This window comes from Ochotona princeps, chromosome 18, assembly GCF_030435755.1.
Source record: "Ochotona princeps isolate mOchPri1 chromosome 18, mOchPri1.hap1, whole genome shotgun sequence".
Taxonomy (NCBI): Eukaryota; Metazoa; Chordata; class Mammalia; order Lagomorpha; family Ochotonidae; genus Ochotona; species Ochotona princeps.
Window position 1 is genome coordinate 38,989,743 of NC_080849.1, and position 25,959 is coordinate 39,015,701.

A 25,959-nucleotide genomic window follows, 5' to 3' on the forward strand; every position below is an offset into this window, starting at 1 on the left:
ATCTCACACTCCCATCTACTGTGCACAAAGATCCTAGTATCTCAATGGCATTGCTAACTCTCACTATGTATTTTTTTCTTGTTGATTGTTGCCATTCGAATGGGTGTGAAATGGTATCTCATTATTTTCATTTGTATTTCTTAATGAATAATTAGTAATTCTGAGCATTTTTAATGTAAAACCCTTCATTTTTAACCTTTATATTTTATTACTTCCTTTGAATTCAGTTCCTATATCTCTTACAAGGCACAGTAATAATCTCCCAGGACTGAAATGTGGATTGAAGTAAATTAAATGATATAATGTAGAGAAAGTGTTCAATATGCTACATTAGGTAAGAAGCAGCTATTATATCACTTTATTTTTTTAACAACCTCAGGTATGAATTACATATAATATTCTGATTTTGAGTGTACAAGTTTTGGTATGTAAGCATGCAACTATAACATAATCCTAGAGTATTATCATTATCCCCTGAAGTGCCAGTAACACCCTTCTGCCAGTTCTTAGTCCCTATCCATCTCTACCCCATGTCCTGGGCAATCACTAACCTGCATTCTGTTTCTATGGATTTGCCCATGCTAAAAAAGTTACAGAAATAACAACATAATTTCAATAGTATGTGTTATGGTTTGGACATGTTCTGCCTCCCAGACTCATGCAGATATTTAAGTACAAAAGTTGTAAGTGAATGGTACAATAAGAATACAGAAGTGAACCTAATTATGTCTAGGTGGTAGGCTGAGTGGTAGGTCCGGATGTCATTTGGAAGGTTGTTTCACAGGGGGCTGGATTATGAAAGCTTGAGTGTAGCCCACCCTGGCTTCTTGGCCCACCACAGCATCCTGTGCAGGTAGGGTCTACCATGACCTTTGCCAGCCTCACAGAGGTCAAGCCAAAAGGGAACAAATCCCCATAGATATGAGTTAGAGAAAACTTTCTCTCTTTCTAGTGTAACTGCATTTTAAGTTTGTTTTTAATTGAAATAGAGCATGTATTCCCATTTATTCAGTTTCTCCTCAACTACCCAAACAACCAGGCTGGCTGGGGCTGAAGCTGGGTGCAGGAAACAGCATTCAGGGGTCTGACATGGGTGGCAGAAACCCAATTACTTGGGTCATTATCACTTCCACCTTCTGTATTAGTAGGAAATGGGGGGCATGAGCTGGAGTTGGGAGTCCAACCTAGGCACTCCAGCATAGCAAGGAGGAATCTTAACTGCTAGCTAAATGCTCACTCTGATCTTTTTTTCTTTTTCTTTCTTTTTTTTAAAGATTTATTCATTTTTTATTACAGCCAGATATACACAGAGGAGGAGAGACAGAGAGGAAGGTCTTCCATCCGATGATTCACTCCCCAAGTGAGCCGCAACGGGCCGGTGCGCGCCGATCCGATGCCGGGAACCTGGAACCTCTTCCAGGTCTCCCACACGGGTGCAGTGTCCCAATGCTTTGGGCTGTCCTCGACTGCTTTCCCAGGCCACAAGCAGGGAGCTGGATGGGAAGTGGAGCTGCCGGGATTAGAACCAGCGCCCATATGGGATCCCGGGGCTTTCAAGGCGAGGACTTTAGCAGCTAGACCACGCCGCTGGGCCCGATCTTTTTTTCTTAATAGTTACATGCCTCATGTATTTTGTTATAGTGATAAAAAGCTGACCAATAAAGCATATAAAACTTTACTTCTATTACTAGTTACTTACTATTACTACTATCTTATCTGCTTCTTTATGCTATTATTTGTCTCAAAAATTACATGTTTATAGATGACAGAGCAAAAAAGAGAGAGAACTATCTTCTATCTGCTGGTTCATTTCCCAGCCCAATCACAGGACTGGGCTAGTCCACTTAGGAGCCAAGAACTTCTGTCAATTCTTCTACATTGATGGCAGGGGCCCAAAAACTTGAAACATCATCTGCTGCTTTCCCATGTGCATTAACAAGGAACTGGATGAGAAGTGGAGTAGCTGGAAGTTGAACTGGCGCTCCAGTATGGGATACTGGCATTGCAAGCAGTGACTTTTCCCAAACTCTGACCCCTTCTTTCTTCTCTGAAGGACATTTTGCCTGATACATAATTCTAAATAGATAATGTGTTTCTTTCTGCATTTCCAATTTGTAATCCCAGGCCCTAAGATTTTCATGGTTTCTGAGGATGAACCAACTGGTAATATTACTGAAAACTACTTGTATGTGAAAAAAAAAAATCACTGCCTCTAAGATTCTCTCTTGGTCTTTTTTTTTTTTTAAAGATTTTTTATTATTATTGGAAAGCCGGATATACAAAGACGAGGAGAGACAGAGAGGAAGATCCTCCATCCGATGTTTCACTCCCCAAGTGAGCCGCAACGCTGGGACCAGGAACCCCCTCCAAGTCTCCCACACAGGTGCAGGGTCCCAAAGCTTTGGGCCGTCCTCGACTGCTTTCCCAGGCCACAAGCAGGGAGCTGGATGGGAAGTGGAGCTGCCGGGATTAGAACCGGCGCCCATATGGGATCCCGAGGCTTTCAAGGCGAGGACTTTAGCCACTAGGCCACGCCGCCGGGCCCCTCTCTTGGTCTTTTAACATCTTTAATATGGTGTGTCTGAGAGGGTTGTCTTATATTTAACCTCCTTAGAGTTGTTGAGCTTTTTGGATGTATAGATAGGTTGTTTTCATCAAGTCTGAACAGTTTCCTGCCATTATTTCTTCAAGTACTTTTCTTGCCCTGTCTCTTCTCTTCTTCTTTTATCACCTTTCACACAGACTGGTACACTTGTGTTCCACATGTCCTTGAGAGTCTGGGTATTTTTCCTCACTTCTTCCTTTCCATTCCTCTGGTTAGAGCATCACAAGCAACCTTCCTCATGTTTTCTGATTGTCTTCTTCCTGCTCAAATTGGTTTTTGAGCTCTTGTCTCATTAACCCTAGCTGCCATAATAATACCAAGTGACTTGAATATCAGAAATTCTTCTCACAGTAAGGGAACCTGGAAATTGCACACCCTGGTGCCACCTCATTTGTGTTCTAGCAAAGATCTCTTTCTGATTTGCCAAGGTTGAAGGTTGTCTTCTTGCTGAGTCCTTACTGGGCAGAAATCAAGAGTGAGTTTTTGCTGTCTCCTTCTTAGGACATTAATCTCACCATTGCTTCATACTAATGGCCTTGTTTAATCTGGGAGATTTTCTAAGTCCAAATATAGTCATTTGGGTGATTAGGACTTCAACGTAATAGTTGAGAGGGCACAATTCAATCCATAGTGGTCCTTCATTTCAGCGATACTTTCCAACTCCAGAATTTCTATTTGATTCTCCTTTTTCATGTTTATTTTTTCACTGGTGTGTTTATTTGGTGAGTATTTATTCTTTTAGCTATTACTAGGATGTCTTTCAGCTCTTTGACCTATTTGAGAGGCTGACTTAGTCTTTTCCTAGTAAGTCTAACATCTCGTCTTCCTTAGGACGTGAGTTCATTTTTGATTGCTTTAACTAAAATCCCCAAGTTGAACTTCTTGTGAAAGAAAAGGTTGATTTCAGCTCAGAGTCTGGAGGGTACAGGTCTGGTATCTGATCAAGGTTGGTCATGGTGGTGTGGAGGAATGATGGAGGGATAATGAAGGAATGAGACAATGAACCAAATAGTGGAGAGAGAATAGCTAGGATATTCTGAACTCAAAACAACCAACATTCCTGCAAGACCCACCTTCCGAGGGCATGCTCCAAATCAACTAAATACTTCCCACAAGACCCACCTTTCAGTTGTCATAATCAGACATTCCTCTCTACTCCTTATCTATTAACCATGAAGGCATCTGCATGAGTTTTGAGGAAATAAGTCCTGCTTGACCCACAGAACTCAGTGACATCATCTTCCCATATGGACCACTCCTCTTGTTTCTTTGCATGTCTCATATTTTTTTGTTAAAATCTGACATACAAAATAGCACCATATGGAAATTCTGGTGATATTTACCTTAATCCCCATGGATTATTTTTATTGTTTGTATTATTTTTATTTTAGTCAGTTTTCTGAATTGATCCTATATAGTCCATATTCTTTGTCATGTTTGATCCTAAAAATGTCCGTCCTATGAGTGATAAGTAATGAATGGTCAGAGATTTTCTTGAATGACTGGGACCCAAGAATCTCCCAATGCTTACAAAACGACACCGTGTATATATTAGGGACCCTCTTCAATTCTAAGTTAAGGCAGTCATCAACTTCCCATCTGCCCTCAGTTACTGCTTGCAGTCTCCAGCTCAGCCAGGGTAAGAGTTTGGGGATTTTCAGGTTTTTCATCATTCATTCACAATGTGTGTGTGTGTGTGTGTGTGTGTGTGTGTGTGTGTGTGTGTGTGTGTGTGTGTGTTGGGGGCGGGGGATGCACAAGTCTGAGTCTTCTGCAACCCCGGAACTCTGTTAAAACTTTCCAAAGCCTTTATGACCACTTCACTTCCCATAATTTTACATTAAGCATTGTAATTTATTATTTGCTCCAGTCTCTTCTAGGAGGTTAAGTGATTGCCTTAAAACTGTTTTCAATACCACTTCCACAGAAAAGGCTCCAGTGAGGTCAGATAAAGACAAAGTGGCAAGTGAGCTCTTCAAAGCAAACCTCCAGACAGGACAAATTATTATACTTCTCTCAGAAGGAGGTTTTGAAGGCTTTTCAATTCCCCTCTACCTACCCTCTCCCCCTGATTTGCCACTGGTACCTGCCAGGCTGCTGGGTTTCATTGTGGTTATGGGCGATCGGTTTGCAAGGCCACTGAGAAGCTGGAGAGAGAAGCATGGAAATGGGGCAAGCTGAGGACTGCAAGTGCTCCTGGCTCTTACAGATTAAACTATTTTTTTCCCAGAAAACTTTTTCTAGATGGTTACAATCCTTTGATAGCTTGGCAGAATCCTGAAGACGTTGATTTTTCGCACTTTTGTCAGTTTTCTCATTAATTTTATGGAGAAGAAAATCTGTGAAGGTGCATACCCCACCAGTTTTGTTGATGGCACCTCTGTTACATAAACAGAATCTTATGTGCAACAGGTAAGCAATTTGTACCTCCCTTCTTTGACTCAGTGTAATGCTATGGGGATTCGTCTGTGTTGTAGTAGGTATCAATATTCGATTTCTTTTATGATGAAATAGTATCCTATTGTATGGATGTACCCGGACAGAAATATTGAAAGCTGTCTTTGAGTTCAAATTTCTCAAAAAATTTCACCTCAAGCTAGTGAAATGTTTATGAATACAAATGGAATGTTATCTTTAAAACTAGTTGTAAATAGACACATGTAATAAAATGCTATACAATCGGATTTTCTTTTCTCCCCTCCCCATCCATGGAAATTGGCTCCAACACCTCCTTCCTCTACCCCATGGATACCAAACCATGGGTGCTCAAGTCCTCTTTTCAAAATGGCACACTGATCGCATATAGCTTTCACAATCCTCCCATGTAGTTTAAGTCATCTTTAGATTACTTATAATACACACTACAAAGTAAATACTACATGAATAGTTGTTACATTTCATCATTCAGGAAATAATGACAAGGAAAAAAAGTCTATACATGTCCGTTGTAGGCATTTTCAGAACATTTGTAATATATGTTGCTGGAATCCACCCACACAGAACCTACAGATATGAACAGCTGACTCCATTGCTCTAATTTCTTATGATATGACACACTTTCATAGCTTTTAAAATCCATTTCCCAAGCATTTGTTGGGTACTAACGAGGTCCCAGGTACTGAGGGGACCTGAATATAAGAAGGAGCTAACCTGCAATGTTTACAAGATTACAGGATTTCTTAGACAAATAAAATGCACCATGAAATGAGAGACAGTGCTGAAGTAGCATGAAGATAGCATAAGCCAAGCCATCAGAATGCCAGATACTTTCATAGTCTATATAATTTATATTTTAAAATCTCTGTATAAGCAGAATTTATATTTTCAATTCTTAAAAGTCAGCTAGAAAACAATTTGCCATTGTCTGTAATCATGAAGTCACAAAACAGAATCACTGAGAACAATGTCACAGATGTCTTCCTTTACCTCAACCACCTGGACTCGGCCCTGATGTAGCCGGTCTGGCCGGGGCGGACTGGACTCCTTATGAACAAGGGACATGTGCTGACCCTGTTTATAGAAAACCATGAATCCATTAGTGCCTTGGTTGTGATGTTCAGAAATTCATAATAAATGAAAGAACAAATTCCCATGGGTCTCCATTATATGAAACACTTGACTCTGAAAAAATAGGCCAGATTTCATTGACTTGTAAAAGGATTTATAGTGCAGAAATGGAATAATACAAATATAGTACATATTCACAAATAGGAATTCAGGAAAATTCTCTTGACTAAAAGTGGTTAAAAAGATTGGAGAAAATTTGGTTATATGGGCAACATAGTTTTGTATATGTGTGTGTACGTGTGTACTTTGATTTACTTACTTTAAAATTTTCCTTTGTGTGTGAGAGAGAGAAAAAGAGAAGGAGAGAGATCATCTGTTGGCTCTCTCCCCAAATGTACACAACAGCCAGATCTGGGCTGGGCTGAAGCTGGGTATTCAATCCAGGTCTCCCCCATGATGGCAAGAACTCAATGACTTGAGCCATCACCACTGCTTCCCTGGGGTCTGCATTGATGGGAGCCAGAGCTGAAGCCAGGTACTGAACCCAGGAACTCCAATACTGGACGCAGGTATCTTAACTGACACTGGAACTGCTGGGCCATGTGCCTATTCTAGCATTTTAAAATTTAATTGTACATGCTACTCCAAAGGAAAGACTAGAAGATAGTATCTGGGGAAAAATCACTTTTAAAAATCATGTTCTACAGAGAATGCAGGAAGTGCTGCTTTCATTACTGTCCAAAGGCTCAGACTGCGATGGCAAGAAAGGTATTGTGGGTGGGTTATGAAAGGGGACCAGACACACAGAAGGGCTGGCGAGGCCTGCCTGAGCCACCAGCATCACCATGTGGAAGGAGGCCTTTGCTTGCAGCCTCTACCTTGTGAGTCCACACTTACCCTGTCCCAGCCTCTACCCTAGCCCATTTAGGGCAGCTCTTGAGGGCCTGTGGGGACCGTCAGCACCCAGCAGCAGCAATCTTGCCACAAACACACACACACGGAGGCCCCAGATTCTCTGTGGTACCACCAACTCCAACAGGGTTCTATTCATCAGAACTGGTGGTTCAGAAAAAAAAAAAAAGATGTGGGGGGATCACAATCATGGCAAACCCTGAGAAGTCTGCCCCTGAGGCTCTGTATTATAGCAGAGTGCATGTTTTGGGCGGCTTAACGATGTTCCATGTTTGAAGGTAAAATTAAGGGGAAATTTTGATCATGACCAAGATCAGTAAATTGCACTAGTTTTCACAATAATCTCTTTGGTGTTTTTTTTTTTTTTTTAAATAAACTTCCAGGCACATGAATGGCCTCTGAGATATTCTGCTCAAAAAAAGGTGACAGTGCCACTCTGGTGGCATGCTTCCTGGGTCACGGCTGAGGTGCACACTACTGCTTACTGTCTTGACTATTTTGTTTTCAGGTTGTTCTGCAGAAGTTTCATGGAGTTTTTAATGCGGTCATTTCACAGCTGTGTAGATCAATAAAGACAAAATGGCAGGGCACGCCCCAAGCAGATAGCTATCAGGGAAGGTGAGGCCCTTAGCTGTGATAAGGTGCATGAGATCTGCTGGTTCCTGTTTACAGTCAAAGAGGCAAGAAATCTCTTCTGGAAGCCCTGACTGCATCACATGAGCCACAGCACAGAAATCAGACACAGAGCCAGTCTCAGACTCTGGTGCAGCAACCAACATTGGCAGTGCTATGTTCTGTGGCACAGGAGATCCAAACATGACAGGGGCGTCAGCCCTGCTCCAAGCTGTGTGTGAGATCACAGCAGGGGATCACATGCCAGGCACGCACTGGGTGGGTGGTACCTTTCTTAACACACACACACACACATATACACAAAAGAGCTTCCTGCTGTTCATAGGCAGTTAAATTCCTATTACAGTGTCATACGTTCTCCTAATACTTCCAAGCTTGTTTCCAATGACTGGCATGGTGGGCTCAGTATCCCATGAGTTCAGCCTCCTCGGGTCCTGGTTGCCTCTCTGCCAAGGTTACCTTAGCTTTTCTCTTTCCACATCCATTCCTAAGCCCTTGGCTCAAGGTGACTCTTCCAAGAAACCTTCTGAAGGTCTCCCACATTCCTGAGCTCCTACCTCTTATTCAGATAAATTCCAGCTCCAACAAGCCTTATTTGGGCTTTCCCTCACTGTTCAGTGAATTAAGAATTTACATATTGTTCTGATTCCTCTCTGTTTGAGAGGGAAAAAGAAAGAAAGGCAGAGAATTATCTTCCATCCTCTGGTTCACTTCTCAAGTGACTACAACCATCAGGGCTGGACCAGATGGAAGCTAAGAGCTTGGAATTCAATCCAGGTCTCTCATGTGGATGTCAAGGACTGCAACCACTTGAACCATCACCTGCTGCCTCCCAGAGGCATACATCATACATCAGCAGGAAGCTGGAGTCAGGAGCAGAACTGTGACTCCCACCAAGGCCCTGTGATATGGCATGCCTGTACCCCAACCAGCAGTTTCAGTTCTGTGCTAAATGCCTTCACTTCACCACTCTCCTTTCTGAGAGCAGGAGTCCCATGACCTTAACAGAGTCCAACAATATGACCTTGCACATAGCAAGGGATCAAAAGAATTGATGAAACTCCATGGAAAGACAAAACCATCATCATGCTCACCAAGAAATTGGAACTCTGGACACAGGACCATCGTCTGTACGTGGGAGGAAGAAGGGAAGACCCATTGGGTGGGAGGAAGCAGTCTCCTAAGGAGATGCACATGCTCTCAGCTTTCTTTCCAGTTTCTAGAAATTCCCAGAAACAACCTAATCCAGACATTTTGTAGGCCACCACATCAAGATATCCAGAATTGAGATGAGCACCACTTCCTGCCACTCAACCTGATACCTACTGTGAGTTGCACGTCCGGCCTCTTATCCAGAAGAACCATGTCTCCAGGCAAACCAAAGGACTTGGCTTGGTAAGTGAGGAAGCCTCCGTAGGAGGAAACCTGAAATGGAATACAAAGCATCAACAGCACAGCACTGGGAGAAGCTGTGCCAACGTCAGCCACAGGAGAAGCACATGGGCACTCATAGTCTGGGATGACACTCGAACTGCCCCGAGAGCGGGACTCAGGATGACATGGGCAGTCATCAGAAAGGACATGGACAACACGTACTGTGGGGGGAACAACACTGCCTGGATTCAAATATTCTTCTGCACCAAAATAAACTTGTGTTTTAATTCCATTTTCCATGAACTGTTTGTAGTACCCTTGAATTTTCATTTTCTCCTTTTTTTATCACTTTTATAACATTTAAAATGATTGGTATGGACATGATTGAGTTCTATGAGGGAGAAGATGTTCCTAATAAAAAGGAAAACAATTGTCATACTGACACAAGTATGATCCTTTTTTTCCCCTAAACAACTGCTAAGCCAGAATGTTTACCTGTCTGCAGCTATTCCGAGAAATCTAGGCCATCAGCTTCTTATGTAACAGCGAATCGGGTCCTGCCTATCAGTTACAAAATGAATCTCTAAAAATAATATTTTTTTAAAAATCCTAAAGCAGATGGTAAAATTTCCCTAAGTTATCACAAATTCTGCTTGTATGATTGACTACACGATTGACTACAAGCCCTGGGGACACAGTGGTCTCTCAATCCCATGGGAAGCCCTATATAACTGTGGTGGGGCCATGGAGGAGAACAGTCATAGCTTCTGACAGCTACTTCACCCCGTCTCCCTAAAAATCAGTCAGTGAGGAAGGGTTGAAATCAGAGACAACATCAGCCCAGACAACAGAGCACAAACCCCCCTTGGAGGAAACATGCAAACACAGAGCAGGTGTTCTGGGATCCCAGGAGACAGAAGCTTTTCCTGGGAAGTTGTAACTGACAAAATCTCAGAGTTAAGGTCCATGGAGTTTGCATGTAGTCCAAGGTGAAATTCTAAACCATGTTTACTGAGAGATTAAGTATCATCTTTAAACATGCTAAGGTTATTTACTACACTTGTCCCTTTAGTCTATGTATTCCTGCCTGCACAAGACGAAGCCTAATTCTTCTTCCTTGAATATGTGCTAGAAGTAATGATGTACTGCTAACGAACAGAATGAGGCAAAAGGGAGAGTATGCCACGTCTAAAAAGACTGCACCTTCTGTCTTCAGCTTCAACCCCTATCCTCCCAAGAGGTGCCTTGGGGGAAGCCAGCTGCAGTGTCATGAGGTGCCACTAGTCTCCTGTGATAAGAACTGAGACTTCTAACCAACAGCTAGTAAGGAACAAAGGTTGCCAACAATAAGTGATGGGGCTTGGGAGGTGGAAACCTCCTGCTCCAGATGACCACAGCTGTAGCCATCTCCTTGTGGGTCCCTGATCCACAAGAACTATGCCAGATAATATCTGCTGTTTTACACTACTCCAAGTTTTGGGGTAGTTCATTACACAGTAATAGATAACCAGCACATGGGCCCACTGCATGGTGCTAGACAGAGTATTACGGAAGGGAGAAGTCAGGCCAGATATCAAACCTCACAGCCTTCCAGGCACAAGACAGATTTGGAGACCTCAGGACATGAGGCACTCCTGTTCAGTCATTCTAAGCGGCAGGTCAAAGCATCCCCCTGCACTGTGCTCTGTGAACTACCCTCTTCTTCAGAGTTCTACCCTTGCTAACAAGCACTGGTCACATGATGGAGTTCCCACATGCAACCGGCTGCTCTGTTCTCAAAACAGGTGCAGCCAAGCAGGCTCTGAAATAAGGATGCTCACAGCACTCTGAGGAGTGTGTAACTAAACACACACGGTGCTCTAATGTCAGTGCAATCACCAGTGAGCCCTGTGCTGCTTTTAATAAGCCCGTGAGTCACTTGGCAGCCTTTGTTTTCTTGAAAAGGAGCTTTCCTTTGCTGCAAAACAAAGAATTCCCGGTATTGGCAGTTAAAGGCATGTGTGTCCCAATTGCAACAGATCTACCATTCACTTTTATTTTTGTCTGGAGGAAAATTATTTGGCGTTAAGGAGAAAGCAAGTCAGACACACCATGTAAGCTGCCTTCCTTTGGTGACCACACTCAGGGTGGGGTGTGGTGGGGGGCACTCGAGCTGCTGAGGCCCTCACAGTAGGGAGTTGGGGTCTCTTCTTCACTGTTAGTTAACCCAATTTCTTCAGAGTCTGCAGCCTGGAAATGTAGATGCTTCCCTCCAGATATTCAGGAAACGATGCTCATGCAGTGACGGAGGAGCCTTGCAGAGGGTTGACCAGAACCCAGACCATGGTTACCTTGTCCCCTAGGTAGGAAGGGGGCGCCACCCAGGATGCACTGCGGACTGTGGCAGGCAGCTCCTGAAGATCCACAACCACACTGTTGCTGCCAGGGTTGAAGGAGACAGGCACATCTCCTCCCTCTGCCGTCTCCAGGCGCCAGCCCAGCATATCCACAAACTGCAAGGCAGAAGCAATGGAGGCGAATGGATGGATGCTGCTTCTCAGGGAAGGCTTCCCTACACATCACACAGAGAGCCTGGGACTGGCACGTTGCTTTCAAGGTAGCCCTTCTCCCTTGGGTGTCTCCCTCCTCAGATACCCAGGACAGAGCCCTTACCTCTGCCTGCACCTGACCAATCACAACCCAGAGCTCTCAGAGGGCAGTGACCCAACACATATGGGCTTTAGCTTGGGTCTTCACGTGTAGCAGATATTTGGTGAATATTTGCATAGTAAATAAATCTTGGCACGAAAAATAATAGAGCTAGAGGCACACTGTAATGGTGGGCTCCTCACGGAGAAAAACGTGAGGCCAAAAATAGTGGTTTGCCATCAGTATTGTTTTTCTCTAAATGAAGCACCAAAATTAAACATTTCCCTGGTCACAAAGGAAGCAGTTTAATTGGAAGGGAGAACAAAAAGAGCTGGTGAGGCATACATTAGATATAGCGCTTTCCGGTTCTCCTGAGACTGGGAAGAGGAGACTTCATAGCGGATTTACAAGCTAATTTTTTTCCCAATTACCAGCCAGGGCTACTTGTAGGAGGCAGGCAGAAGATCTATAAAATAATCCTTATTTGAATACTTGTTAGATGTAGGACATGGCACACAGAGTGAGCAAGCGTAGGATTATCAGTTTGTGGAATAATGGAGGCAATAAAATTGTAGCTTTATGAAGTCAATTGAAAGTGTGCCAAAGAAAAGACCTAGTAAAGTAGATACAAAAGAAAGAAAAGAAGGAGAAAGACAAAAGGAGGGGGTGATACTACTGGTATAATAAGAGATAGTGATTTCATTTTTGTCCTCAGGTCCTGGTACAGACTCCCAAATTCTGTGTAATTTCTGATGGGGACAAGAGCATCTTTTGTCACGGTATTTGTCTTTATCCCCTCCACACACCCCCAAACTCCTGACACTAGAGCTTTTAAAAGACCATTAGGAATCTTGGGAGTGATGAGAGTTTGCACTTGTCTGCTAATGAGATCTTTGCTGGCAGGGGCTGCTAGTTAGTTTCAACGGGAGAGGGCTGAGACATAGAAAGCCTGAAGCAGTGGCTCAGAACTTTCAGGCTCATCCCCTGCCACTTTGGGACGGGAGAAGGGTTGGTGATAAAGTCTACTGTGAACATTAATGATTTGATCAAATGCACCTACACAAGAGCCCTCAAGGATGGATTTGGAAAGCACCTGAGTAGGCACACACATCCATGCACTGGGCAGGTGGCTCACCCCAACTCCATGGGAACAGAAGCCCCTGTGTGCAGGCCCTCGGAGCAACACCCTGCATACCTGTGCACCTGTACCCTCTGCAATGTCCTAGGTCATAATCCAGTGATGCTGACTAAAACAGACCCCTGAGTTCTGAGGGCCAGCACTGCAAATCACTGGAGCAGGAGGGGTTAGGGGAAGCCTTGGTTTATAGCCAAGTTGATCACCAGTACTGGATGCCCAGGGCTTGAAGTTGGCATCTGAATTGGGACGAGTGTTATGGGATTGAGTCCCCCAGCTGTGGCATCTGGTCCTACATTCAGGCAAATAGTGACAGAGCAAATTTAATTGTAGGAACCCCCCACCCCAGCTGGTATCTGCAGAGAACTGGAGAACTGCTTGGAAAACAAAGGACAAAAACTCTACATCCTTGGTGTCAGAAGTGCTTCGAGTAAAGACAGAGTTTTCTTTAAGTGGAGGAAATGATAACTGCGTTCATGTCCTGAGTGTTTATTGAGCATCACTGCGTGTCAGCCTCTGTGTACTGGGGATGTATCCAGAAGCCACACTAAAGTGGTGGAGGGAGGTAGATAATCAAAAAGTTTTAGTCTAGAATGCATAGTATATGGGACTATGACACATGCGAAGACCAGTGTGAGGGCACAGGGAGTGGTCGGGGGAGCTATTTTACAGACAGTAGCAAGGCCCCTCTGAGCATGTGACATTCGAGCAGAGAGCTGACAAACCTGAGCAGCAATCAAGAAGCCATCCTGGGAAAAGATACTGCAGGCCAAGGCACTGCGAGGGCAGTGCCAACCATTTCAACCAAGGAATGTACGAAAGCTCCCCACATGTCATGCCAGTACATTCAGCTGATGCTCAAAAGGGTAGTAATGCCCTGTCTCTGCCCCCATACCCAATTTTGCCTTCTGGATTTCAGTTATCTGCTATCTACCACAATCTGAAACTACTACTTGGAAAATTCCAGAATTGCAGAATGTGTAAACTCCAAATTCTGTGCCATTCTCAGCAATATGACGACATCTCTCACTGTTCCTCAATGCTAACAACAACAACAACATCAAAGCTGTTAGGATTTTGAAATAAGCAGAGGGACACAAACATTTCTCCTGACTTGAACATTATACAATACATACATGTATCAGAATATTATATGATATCCCATGAATATATGCAATTTTCATGAACCAGTTTTTAAAGACATAGGAAACAACAGGATACAGGGAGTTTGGTGATGTCTGTGGTTTCAGGCATCCACTGAGGGGTCTTGGAATGTACTCCCTCTGGATAAGGGGTGAGGCCTAAGGAAATAAACGAAAGCACAAAGAGTGACCTACCTTGGATCTTCGCTTATGCGTACTACGACAATGATTGCTTACTCCAAAGCAAAAGCAACTGGTGCAACCCTTGGGATTGGCTGGGTCCAAATAGAATGATCCTTCTCGACACATATTACATTCTGTACCTCCCACATTTTCCTATTGATACGGAACAATAGAAGCAAATGATCATTCTTCCAAACATTCCCCCACTGCTGTTGCTACACACAGATGGAAGAGAGAATCCCCCAAGTTCAACAAAATAGCAAACTAGCATTAGGATTCCCAGGATGTGAGACAGATTCATTCCACTCAGCCCCACCCAGCATGTACCAGCTGGGACCTGGGTGCTCTCCCACTTCCTGGCAGAACCCTGGAGAGCAGAGATGGTAACCTGGGCTCTGCAGTCCAGGGTAGACTGGGGAACGTGCAAACCTCCTGAAATTGTACTGAGGTGGAGAGGTCTGCACCGGGACATCTGTATACTCAGAACATCACTGTGGGCCATACAAAATTAGTAACTTAAAAACTGGCCTGCTGTAGATTTACTGAATTTCATGTCCCGCATGCAGTTGCCTGGCTGGCGCCAGACTATGGTTTTTGCAACCAACAGGCTGAACTTTTCCCATTCCTGTTAGATAGAAATTAATTTTGTTTTTTCTTTTTCCTGGTTCCACCTGTCCCTACCTGTCTATCAGAGCAGAAGGGTCTTCCTTTCCAACTATTTCTAAAGAATGAGATCATGACTATAAAATGTGAGCTCCATCATGGGTCATTCCCATTGCCTTCATTTTTATGGTGACTCAACGTGATGAACATCCTCCCGACAGCCCCGGTGCTGTAGAACCTGTCTCACCTTGCAGAGGCAAGCTCCCGTCTGTGGGTCACATACTCCTGGCTCCATCCCATCTTGGTTGCAGTTGCATGGAACACACTCTGGGAAGTGGTAAAACCCAGCAATACACCGGTCACACTGCCGCCCTGTGACTCTGGGCTTGCATCTGTAACCAAAGCAAAGGGAGCCCAAATCCTCCTTGTCCTTTCATGTACAACTCTAAAGGGTCCAGCTACACTGGTTAAACAGGACACAGTGACTGCCGGGGGCATGCCTGTAGCCCAGGCAAAATGCAGAGGCACAGGTAAGAGGCATTTTGAGAAAGCAGGTCAGGACAGCAGTCTTGGTTGCCTTGGTTGCTACTGTGGCAGACTGGGACAAGCATAATGAACAGCAAATGTATTTGATTCACGGTTCTGGGGGCTGGAAAGCCCAAGATCAAGGAAGTACACCTGATGACAGTTTTCTTGCTGGTAAGTAGGTGGGGAACAGGGCAAAAAAGCAAGGAGAGGAAACTGACAGCCTTCTGCCCTTTCATTTATTCATACAGGAGGAGCTCTCTGGACCTAAATACCTCCCAAGAAGTATTTAGGGGCACCAGGGATTCAATTTCCACAATGAAATCAGGGTGAGAACATCATGTTGCATGACCATAGACCTCCCTCATGGACAGGTTGGGTTTGGCATTATTCCAGGATGCATCTGGTCCCCAAGCCTGGAGGGAAATAAGAACAAATATGCACAGCATCTAACCCAATCCACAAGAGGCCCACATTTCCCTGTGCAATGTGGCAGGCGCACAGGGCCTTAAAAGATGGTGCTGTAAAATCATAGGTGGGGCTTGCATTCTAGACAGAAGGAATAGAGCAGGGAGACCATCCAATGTGTGCAGTGAAGAGATGTGCTTCTGTGGAGCAGGGAATGGTCAACTGTGAACCTGCAGAACAGGGTGGGAACCCGGCATGGAGGTGGAGTGCTGGCCTGTCCTGTGCCGCACAGTACAATGGCCAAGACCTGCACACCTGACAGGTAGATTGGGAGTTCAATTCCAACTCTGATCAGATGTGGTGCATTGTTCTGCAAGTTTTTCACTTCTCAGTGGCTACTTTTCCAATCTGTTAAGTGGGAAGAAGGGGAGCTGCAGCCTCCTGGGATTGCTGGGAAGAGAGACAGGTAATGGATGCCAACACTCCATGCTGTGCCCGGCACACGCTGGACTCTCCAAGAGGCATAGGCATAGAGATCTGTCAGAGAGGAATGAGCATAGAGCTCTGTCAGAGAGGAAGGAAGGGCTTATGGGAGGAACACAGGCAGCAAGAGGGGTGCAGCAGCAGCAAGCAATAGGACCGGGGGAGAGAGTAGAGGAGGCTGCGCTTAGGCAAAGACTTGTGGAATGCAGAGGAGGGGTCGGATACAAAACTATATGGGGTGAAGTTGCTGAGATTTGTGACATCCAGAATGAGGGGAAGTAAAGGAGAGGCTGCAAGGGAGATGCCCTGTTTTCTAGCTTTGTGGTGGAGGTGGAGGATAAAGGGTACTGGGAAGGGGATATGAGGGCCTGCTGGAGCAGGGATCTAGCTGGCAGGCAACTGCCTAAGGTGAACTCAGCAGAATGTGCTGAGTCATCCACCAGAAGCTCTTGCCAGTCAAACCCAGGGTGGGTGTAGCCGGGAAAGCGCAAGAACATGAGCACAGAAAGCTGTGAGTGGCTGCTGGCAGAGCCCCCCTTCCCCAGGTAGCCAGCAGGGGCAGAAGACGGAGGAGGACTGGAGCCCGGGTAGCCTAGCTCTGCATCTTACAGCTGAGATCTGCTGGGATCTGAGGCTCAGAGGATTAGCAATGGGCTTTTTATTACAACTTGGAAGCAATGGTTTATCATGAAGTTACTACAGAAGGGAAGTTATCAGTTACCTCCTAAGACCTACTAAAATTTCGTTTCAGGGACCACTTTGAAAATTCTAGATGTAGCTTGATAGCCTGGCAAGCTTGCCATTGGCAGATGCCTGCTTCCAAGCAGTTGGAAGATTCTATGCATCCTTCAGGACACAAACATGAGACCAGGGGACTTGGGTTTGAATCCCAACGCTGCCACTTACAAGACCTTGACAAATTCAACTCTTTCCAACCGAGTTTCCTTGTCTGTCAAAGTGAACATCTCTACTTCATAGGATTGCCACCAGGGCTCTCATACAGGTAAGCATTTGTTGATTGTGGTCCTTCCTGTGATATTAGCTAGGAGGGGCCACTAGGCACATTTTTAATCCACTCAGTACACCTGAAAAGACTGAATCAACACTTGCTGATGAGTCACAGATCCATTCAGTTCTTCCAGCTCCATCCCTCTCATCTCTCTCCCCATCTTCTCTCCCCAGAGATCATTTCTGGGGAAAGAACATTGCCATTTTGCAAGCAGCAGGCTGATACTTCAGTACTTCACTTGCAAGTGGCAATGTTCTGTGTGAAGTGAATCACTCTGGTGCACTGGATTGCAAGTGTCAGGAGAGGGGTATTAGTGCTGTGATCCAGTGGGTTAAACTGTGTATGGGAATGCCAGTACAAGTCCTTTTTACTTCACAATTCTGATTCAGTTTCCTGCTAATCTAAAGTGGCTGGAAAAGCAGTGGAAGACAGCCCAAGTGGTACCCTGTCCAATTTGGGAGTTCCAGATGAAGCTCCAAGCTCCTAGCTCCTGGCTCCTGGCTTTGACCTGGCCCAACACTGACCATTGTGACCATTTGAAGGGTGAACAAGGAGATAGAAGATCTCTGTCTTTCTCCCTCTTTCTGTTGCTCTGCCTTTCAAATAAACTATGTAAATCTTTTCAAAATAAAAGAAAGAATTTTACAGCAAGGGCAGTCCTGGAAGCTGCTTGTGCATATGAGGAGGAAGGGAAACAAAATCATGACCTATCTATTCAGTCCAGAACATCTGGGAGCTGATGGGTGGAAACGAGAGTGGGCTGATGGGAGTGGGGGGAGGAGGACGGATCAGGGGAGGGAGGTGGACACATGGGCAATACAGAATCCAGTTCTGAACCCCAGTTGGTGTATCAGCTGAGAGAACAAGAGTGGAAGAGAAAATGCAAAATACAGGGCTGTAATAATAGTAGTACCCTGGACCCTGACCAGCCCACCTGGGGCTGAGAGGTCAAGGTCAACCGAAACATCGAGAATTCAAAGCCTGCATTCCCAAGTCCTTGCATTCACAGACGCTATGCAGAAACAGCCAGTGGCCAACATTTGGCACAGTGGCTGAGATACCACCGGAGTTGTCCAAGTTTGTATGCTGAAGTTCAAGTTCTAGCAGGAAATTTCCAACTTCCCGCTGAAATACACCCTGGGAGGCAGCAGGTTATGGTTCATTTCCTTAGCTCCCTACCTCACACTGTGGAAGGCTCGGATTGAGTACTGAGTTTCTGGCTTTAACCTGGCACAGCCCTGGGTGTTGTGGACATTTGGTGAGTGAACTAATAGACCAGGCAAGATCTCTCTGTCTCTCTCTTTCTCATTATTCCTCAAATAATTAATTAATATTAATAAAAGACTGAAGTATCAATTTTTTAAAAAATGTCCAGAAACCACACGAGTCACTGGAGGTATCATGACAACAGGGGAATAAACGAAAATTCTTCTTCAAATGCTGGCTGAACATCTTACAAAATAACCTGAAGTCAGTCTGACCTTGGCACATTTCTCCAGAGAGATTCTGTGACCAGAGCAGCTGCCTGCATGGCAAAGGCAGGAAGATTCGAGCAGCTGCTGCTGCCTGGAGGTACGGAATGGCAACTCTGGGAGGCGGGTTGAGAGAAGTCATCTCCAAGGCGATGGGCCGACGGCTGAACATGATGTTAACTGTGTGCAGGTGTGTGGGCGTTGGCCTCATCCTAGAGGAACCAGGCCATTGCTCACTAAAGCCCCTCTGTGTCATGTTTGCATTAATTGCACCTTCATCTTAGCACCTCAAGTCTACCTTACTCATTCTCTAATTAACAGAATGTCTTCTGTACACATATCCCTGTGCCAGGAGACATGGGACAGAGTAGAATGAGTCAATATTGACCTTGGCATATTGTCACAAATGACCCAGCATTTAGAGACAGGGCAAGGGAAGTAATGAGGTATTAGACAGAATGGGATTGCATTCAGTGTGCTTTAGGCAGTCAATAAGGGGGTATCTCCATGGTCTTATCAAAGGCTCTTTGCCCTTTTTTTAAGGATTAGGACTTCAGCTGATCATCCAGGGAAGTCCCCCAGGAGTGGGGAGGGTGGAAGTCGAGAGAAGGTAGGTAACCATGACTGTGGCGATGCAATTACAGCTTGTGCTGGGTGCTGAGTGTTGTCTCTGGCCCTGTTCTAATGCTCAGAAAGATTATCTAGGAACTTCATGTAGTAGGTAGCTTGCAAGCTCTGTTTCACACATGAAAAGAAGTGATGCACCCAAGGTTTACCAGATGGCAGCGGTCAAGGCAGGATGTTACCTTGTGCAAAGTCCCAAAATGTAGCCTTCAGTCAGGACAGGGACCGGGGGTGGAGTCAGTGAAATGGATGGAGAAGGACTATCCAGAGAGATACGAGACAGGCACTAACATCACAGGCTGTAGAGGATATGACGGAAGGCAGGAGAAAGTCTTGAGCCCCAAGGACAAGGCCAGAGCCCCATCTTCCACAGTTTCTGCAGGGTCCTGGCGTTGCACATTGCCTGCAGACCCGGTTGCTACTACTGATTGAGATGCATCACAGAGGTTGCCTTTCCGGGTTGTCAGGACTTGAGGACTGATGTCTATCTAGCTGGAAGCACTTCTGTGCAAAAATGTCAGGTCAATGGCCTCTTCCAGTATTTTCTGTTTCCACTACCTATAACAACATTTAGAAAATCTATGGGGACTGGCTGAGAGAGAAGTCATCCAAAAGGTTTTCCTGGTGCCGGTATACTACTGAGAGGGAGCTCTGGGCCAGCTGGATACCAAAGTGGGCTGCTCTCTCTGTCAACCCACTTCAAAATAGCTGGAAAGAAGGTGGCCCACATTGTGATATTTTAAAAGCAGTGCCTTCCAGCTTTTTCATATCAACCACGGATCAATAAAAATCTCCTGAGGCTGCTCTAGCCCTTTTGTGTGTTCAAGGGATCAGATGGCATCCATCTCCTCCTTAAAAGCTAAAGCAAATTTAGTTTTCCATGGATATTTTATTTGATTAAATACATTCAGCTGCTGTTGTGTTGGTTTTGAGGTTTTGCTTACTACAAGCGCCTTTATGATCTGGATTTAACAGAGTTGGCTAAAAGAATAAACATCTTGAATTCATACAATTTGAGATATCTGATTTTTAAATATCTTATCTGTGATCATTTGTACAACTCCAAGAGAGTCGGTTATTTAATTGAGAAAGCATGTCTTTTTCTGTTAAATGTAAATTTCAGGTATCTGTCTTTTTTTCTTTTTAACATGAGCTGTAGGTTCCTCAAAACACATTCCTCATCTTAATTAGGAAGTTTCCCAGGGAAATAAATAGCATGTTTTTCCTTAATATTTAAAAGGAAACAATCATTTTAGGCAAGCAAAAGCTTTTTCAGCATTAACACCGAAATTTCATCAGCAATTTTTATGTAACTTACAGTAAGGCAATATGCTGAAAGTTCTTCTGATGTTATCTGCCAACAAGCCTTTTATGACAAATGCACATTGATCATGCGCTGATATGTCATCCGTTAAGTTGTTACAGGCTCTGATAATGTGAAAATAACCAGGTGCGGAAGATCCCATCCAGGTTTGAGCAGAACTCTACGACATTAGGCATTTTCCAGTCTATTAAATCATCATTGTCAGTGAAGGCTTAAAAAAAAAAAATCCTTAGAATTTCACCTAAAAACTGTGGCAAATCCATCCATCACCCTCTGGTACCTTCACTGATTTTTAAACATTTTAACACATTCTCGGTTGTTTTTCGGTTGTTTTTCTCTGTGGCAGCAGCACCCTGGAGTTGTGTGGGAAGTTCTGTTTGCAGTAAGTTACTCAGCTAGCCAGCAAGTCCCTCTAAAAACTCTGAATAAATTTCCCTTGCTTCTCTTCCTGCCTGCCCACCACTGCTGCAGCTCCTCAGTGGGCCGTGGTTCCTGTGATGAAACAAAGGCTGACTTCTGGGCCCACACCTGGTGGTGGGGCGACTGAGCTGACTCAGGCAGGACTCACGCCTGCGGTGCAAACACTCAGAGTGTCTCCTGCCTTAGGGTTTCCTTTCAACTTCCTTACAAGGTCCCAGGAGTACCCAGGAACCAGTAGGCACAAGGAAACCATGAAGGGTGTGGTAAAGTGCAAGTTTCACAGCTACAAAAAAGCTGCCTTTTGCTTCCGCCCACTGGCAACCAATGTGTCCAGGTGCTCACCGCCAGTGCCTGCCCGCCAAGGGGACCTTCTCCGGAAGTAGGTCTTTGAGGATGGATATAAGACGGAGGCTACTGCAGTAGAGTGGGCTCTGAGCCAGCGTAACAGGTGTCGTGATAAGAAAATGAGGAGATATATAGATATCTAAAGAGAGAGAAGAAAGCCATTTGAAGACAGACACCCACAGGGACAAGGGAATGCGACAAAGTGGGCAGGAGTTGCAGCGACACAGCTACAAGCCAAGGAGCAGCCAGGAGTGCTGCCAGCCACTGGAGGTAAGGGAAAGGCATGTAGCAGGTACTTCTTCGGTCTCCCAGGAACAGCCAACCCAGCTGACCCCTTAAATCCAGAATTCTGCCATGGAATGAGTATCTCTTGGTGTTAATCACCCAGTTTGTTCATGGGTGACAGCACCACCGTAAACTAACAGCTGTAGGCCCCAATCTGTGTTCCTAGGGGTGTGAGTGCGGGGTGGGCAATAAACCTTAGGCCTCATGAAATTTCCTGCCATACCAGCCTGCACTAGGAAACTCTGGCTCAAATTAGGAAATAACATAATAATAAAATACCTCTCCCCAACACACCAGCCTTTTTTGGGGGGGATTCTCTGTGTAGCCACTGTCAGGCTCATCACCTGCATTGTGTGACAGAAGTTTTTACCTAGCAACACAGAGCTCAGCCCACTAAGCCAAATCTTTCAGCAATGTAGCATTCACTTAGGTCAAGTGTGCTACTTGACTTTGACTGTTGCGTATTGGACTGTTTGGTGTTCCCCTGGGCAGTCCAACTTTCAAGTCAGGCTGCCCACCCTGCTTCCTTCCTACACCCCAGCAAGCCCTACAGCAGAGGCTCAGCACCCCTCTTTCAGCCCACCCATGCCGGTTAGGCTGGCAGGCCCAAGGATTTCTCATTGTGGCACATTGCCCTGATAACAGTGCCGGCTAACCCTAACCCAGGGTCATGACCTATGCCGAGATGCAAATGACAAGTGTTCATCACAAGGTGTCTCAATCGAGGAACCTGACAACTGCCTTTCTCTTCTGGTACGGGCACATCACACTGGAGTCAGAAGGCAGAGCTGTTTTTGACCAAAGGCCATCCATGCTGTCTGGCTGGGACTGGTCATTCCACCTGCCACAACCCTGCTCTGGCTGGGAGTTCCCCCTGAGACCACACAGGGCACCGTTGGCCCAGTGGGAACAGTAACCACCAGCTCATGGATGAACGGCGTCTTACCTCCCCTACAACAGCACCCAACAGGCTGATCCTCCCAGGCTCACCTGCACTGGCCGCTGTCCTTGTCGCACTCCAGGGAGGCAGCACCCACGGTGCCCCTGGTGGAACAGTTGCAGCTCTCACAACCGACCAGGGGGTGGAAGCTGAAGGAATGAGTCTCACACACCTCACATTGGGGCTTGACTGTGTGTGGAGGGCAAAGACACTGCCCCGTTGTCTCTTCACACAGGCGCTGGCCGCAGTTGCATGCTGGTCGGGAGACAGAAGATACCAAAGGAGGGTCAGCCAGCATCTAACCTCCAGCAGGCCTGCACCCACTGCCAGGCCTTCTAGAAGTTTCTGATGGATCCAGGAGAAATGCCAGATCCACTTCCCTTCCACTGTGCACATCATTGACTGGTTGATCTGAAACGCCTATTTCTCAAGCACACACAACCAAGCATATCCAAGTCCTGTGGCACACAGCATGTGGTTCCTGATGGGGGCACAGGTGTACCAACTAGCTGCAAGACAGCTACTCAAATGAAATGACCTAGCAGCAGTCATGTGCCACTCTAATGGGGGCAGAAGCTCCAGTTCATTAGAAGTTTCTAGAAGTAAGCATATAGAAGATGCTCAAAGCCTCCCTGAAGTGGCTCCACAATCCTCCCCTTTCCACCCACACCCCAAAACCAGTGCATTGCAAGCCCAGGGATGGGAGCCAAGGTACAACGCAGCAGCATCAATCTTCCTGCTGGTCTCCAGCAAGCAACTCTATCCACACACCTGCTCTCTCACTGCTGCCACGTGACGTGGGCCTACCCTGTGCCTGGGGCCACAGGACAGTTCTTAGATACAGGCTCAATGGCTTCTTGCCCAGTGATTGATGTGTCTGTGTGCCCTGACTTTCTTCACTGCTGTAGGTAGGAGATTGAGATGCCCAAGACTCTGAAATGTAAAACTGTTCACATTACCTGCTTTGCATGGAACTGAGAAATGTTTGTCTTTGAGAACTTTGATACTCATAATGTAGCCTGTGTTCTTGGGTACTCAGAGTAAATGCAGAGTCCTGAGCTATCCAAATCTGTGTATTTCAGAAGACCCCCTCCTCTTCCTGCCCCAGATGAGTCAAGCATAGCTAAATTCACAAAACTGCCATGGATGAGCAACATGCCCAGGGGACCAGATGAGACCTCAGATATCGGGGAACCTGCACTTACGTTTGCAGAGTGGGAATCCGTAGTAGCCTGTGGCACAGCGGGTACACTGCCGCCCAATGACGTTGGCTCGGCATGGGCACTGCCCACCCTCGGGGCTGCAGCGGGTACTGATGGCCCCGGTGGGATGGCACTCACAAGGCAGTGCACCATTATGGTAAAAGGCCACCAGGGACCTGGCAGAGCTCTTACAGAATGCAGAGGCCATCTGCGGACTGTGGAGATAAAATTACTTTTGGTGAGCCCCCAAGGGTTTGTGCCCAGAAACATCTCAACCTTCCCTTTCCCACTTGCTCCACCTAGTGGGGTCTTCCTCTGGGGTTTGGGAAGCAAAGCACCCCACCCTGGAACCGGCCAGTGATGCCATGTGAGGACTGCTTGGTTGGAAATTCTGGGGATTGGAATAAGATGGTAAGAATACAGAATGAGCTATATGGTATGTGAGCTTTGTCTCATCAAGTGGCTATGAAAAGTACTCCATATGCGTAACAAAGCTACTAATAAAATAGTGAGGAGAACTGTAAATAGTTAATGAATGTTGTCTCCTGGAGGCCATATCTACATCTCACTTAACCTCAGTTACCCAACCAATGAGGCCTAAACCCCATGTCATAGATAAGACAGCTGCGCCTCCTGGATGTTAAACAGCATCCCCAAAGCTGCAGAGTGATGGTGTGGCTGAGTAGGAATTCAAATCCACAGTTATTTCATTTCCCAGAATTTGTTCTTAATATTTGTTGTACAGGAGGCATCTTCTCCCAAGGCTTCTGAAGCCCCTGGGTTCCTCAGGAAATCTACAAGGGATAGTACCCTTGGAAGAGAGTAGCAGGAGCCAACATGCAGGCTGTCCTGGACTCCTGACATTCAGGGACATGAGGAGACGGGGCAGGGAGAGTGAGTCTCTGGACATTTCACAAATAGGTGACAGAGGAGAGCTGGAATTAGGGCTGACATCTTTCTCGGGGAGGGAGGGGGATGCCCTGTGTGGTGTCTTTTAGGCATCTGCATTAATGCACAGCCAGCAGCAAGCAGGAAGAGACCCTCCCCTGGGTAGACCTCTGATGAGTTCAAAGCTGTCCCAATGATGCATGGCAAGGCCTGTCCTAGCAAGACGGTCGATGCAAAAAAACAGTGGCTCCCTCCACAGACCTGGGGCTCATGGCTACTCCCCTAAGTGGCCATAGGAAGAGGACAGACCCAGGGTCAGTGGCTCCCTGGCTCCATGCTCTTAATGAAGATGCAGGAGTGCCCCACACATACCACAGCCTTCCCACCAAGCGGCACTTACTCAATATAAAAGCTGTTTCTTCCACAATGGGTGACAAACTCAAAGGACTTGTCCACTGAATTTTTGTGAAGTATTTGGTAGTCATAATTCTCTGCAGGCACCACTAGAACACGGACCTGAAAGAAACTCATCAGCATACATTAAACTTTCCCTTCACTGACATTGATGTCTTATTGTTGAGCCCCCAAGACCAAATGAAGCAGGATTGATGCAGAAAAAATCGCAAAGGCTGTCTTTGAGGCTGTGCAGGAGACAGTGTATGCCAGGCGGACCGCCTTGGGAACAGCAGCCTTGGGAGGTGGCTGAGTTGAGGATCTTAGGGGTGAGCAAGACCCATGTGGCCTATGTCAGGATTACCCTGGCACTGTAGGAATTGTGGTTTTATATGTTTAGAGGAAAGCAAAGTCAAGTGGCAGAACCTAACTAATATCAGGGGTTATCTGTGATATTAACATTGGATCTACTATTCTACCATGGACAATTGCAGCCCCAGCTCTAAAAGTGCAACTTTGTTCTTCCTATATCTGCTTAAATAAGGTTGTGCCAGGGGCAATTGCCATTCAAAATGGTAAATGCCTTTGTGGAGTGCTTACAGTGTGCCTATGGCTCTCACAGTACTCAATTCAGTACCTATTTACTGAGCATCATGTGCCAGGCAGTGTCCTAGGCAGATGGGGATATCAATACACTCAGGTGCCTGTGCTCTGGGAAGGTGACATCTTCAGAGAGAGAAGCACAACCAGTATATTACATGGTCTCAGGGTAGGGTCCCTGCAGGACTGCTAGCTCTCAGCAAGGTTGGGTGGAGCCAGGGAGGGGAATCAGCAGAGACAGTGTGAGAAAGTTTAGTGTCATGAAGGGAAATGGCACATCTGAGAGCCTGAGGATGGGTTAACATGGTGAGATAGTGAG

The 25,959-nt window shown here is 45.8% G+C and overlaps 1 protein-coding gene across 1 annotated transcript in view; it reads right to left on the minus strand.

The window, feature by feature from the left end:
• Positions 1 to 25,959, minus strand: part of LAMA3 (laminin subunit alpha 3) — a 216,580-nt gene that overhangs the window by 66,801 nt on the left and 123,820 nt on the right. Inside the window, exons 30-37 of the mRNA XM_058676778.1 lie at positions 25,048 to 25,163; positions 23,763 to 23,974; positions 22,608 to 22,812; positions 14,970 to 15,114; positions 14,132 to 14,272; positions 11,362 to 11,523; positions 8,984 to 9,082; positions 6,032 to 6,115 (exon numbers count right to left, since the gene is read on the minus strand). Of these exons, the coding sequence (XP_058532761.1) occupies positions 6,032 to 6,115; positions 8,984 to 9,082; positions 11,362 to 11,523; positions 14,132 to 14,272; positions 14,970 to 15,114; positions 22,608 to 22,812; positions 23,763 to 23,974; positions 25,048 to 25,163 (1,164 nt within the window). The remainder of the gene's footprint in view (positions 1 to 6,031; positions 6,116 to 8,983; positions 9,083 to 11,361; positions 11,524 to 14,131; positions 14,273 to 14,969; positions 15,115 to 22,607; positions 22,813 to 23,762; positions 23,975 to 25,047; positions 25,164 to 25,959) is intronic.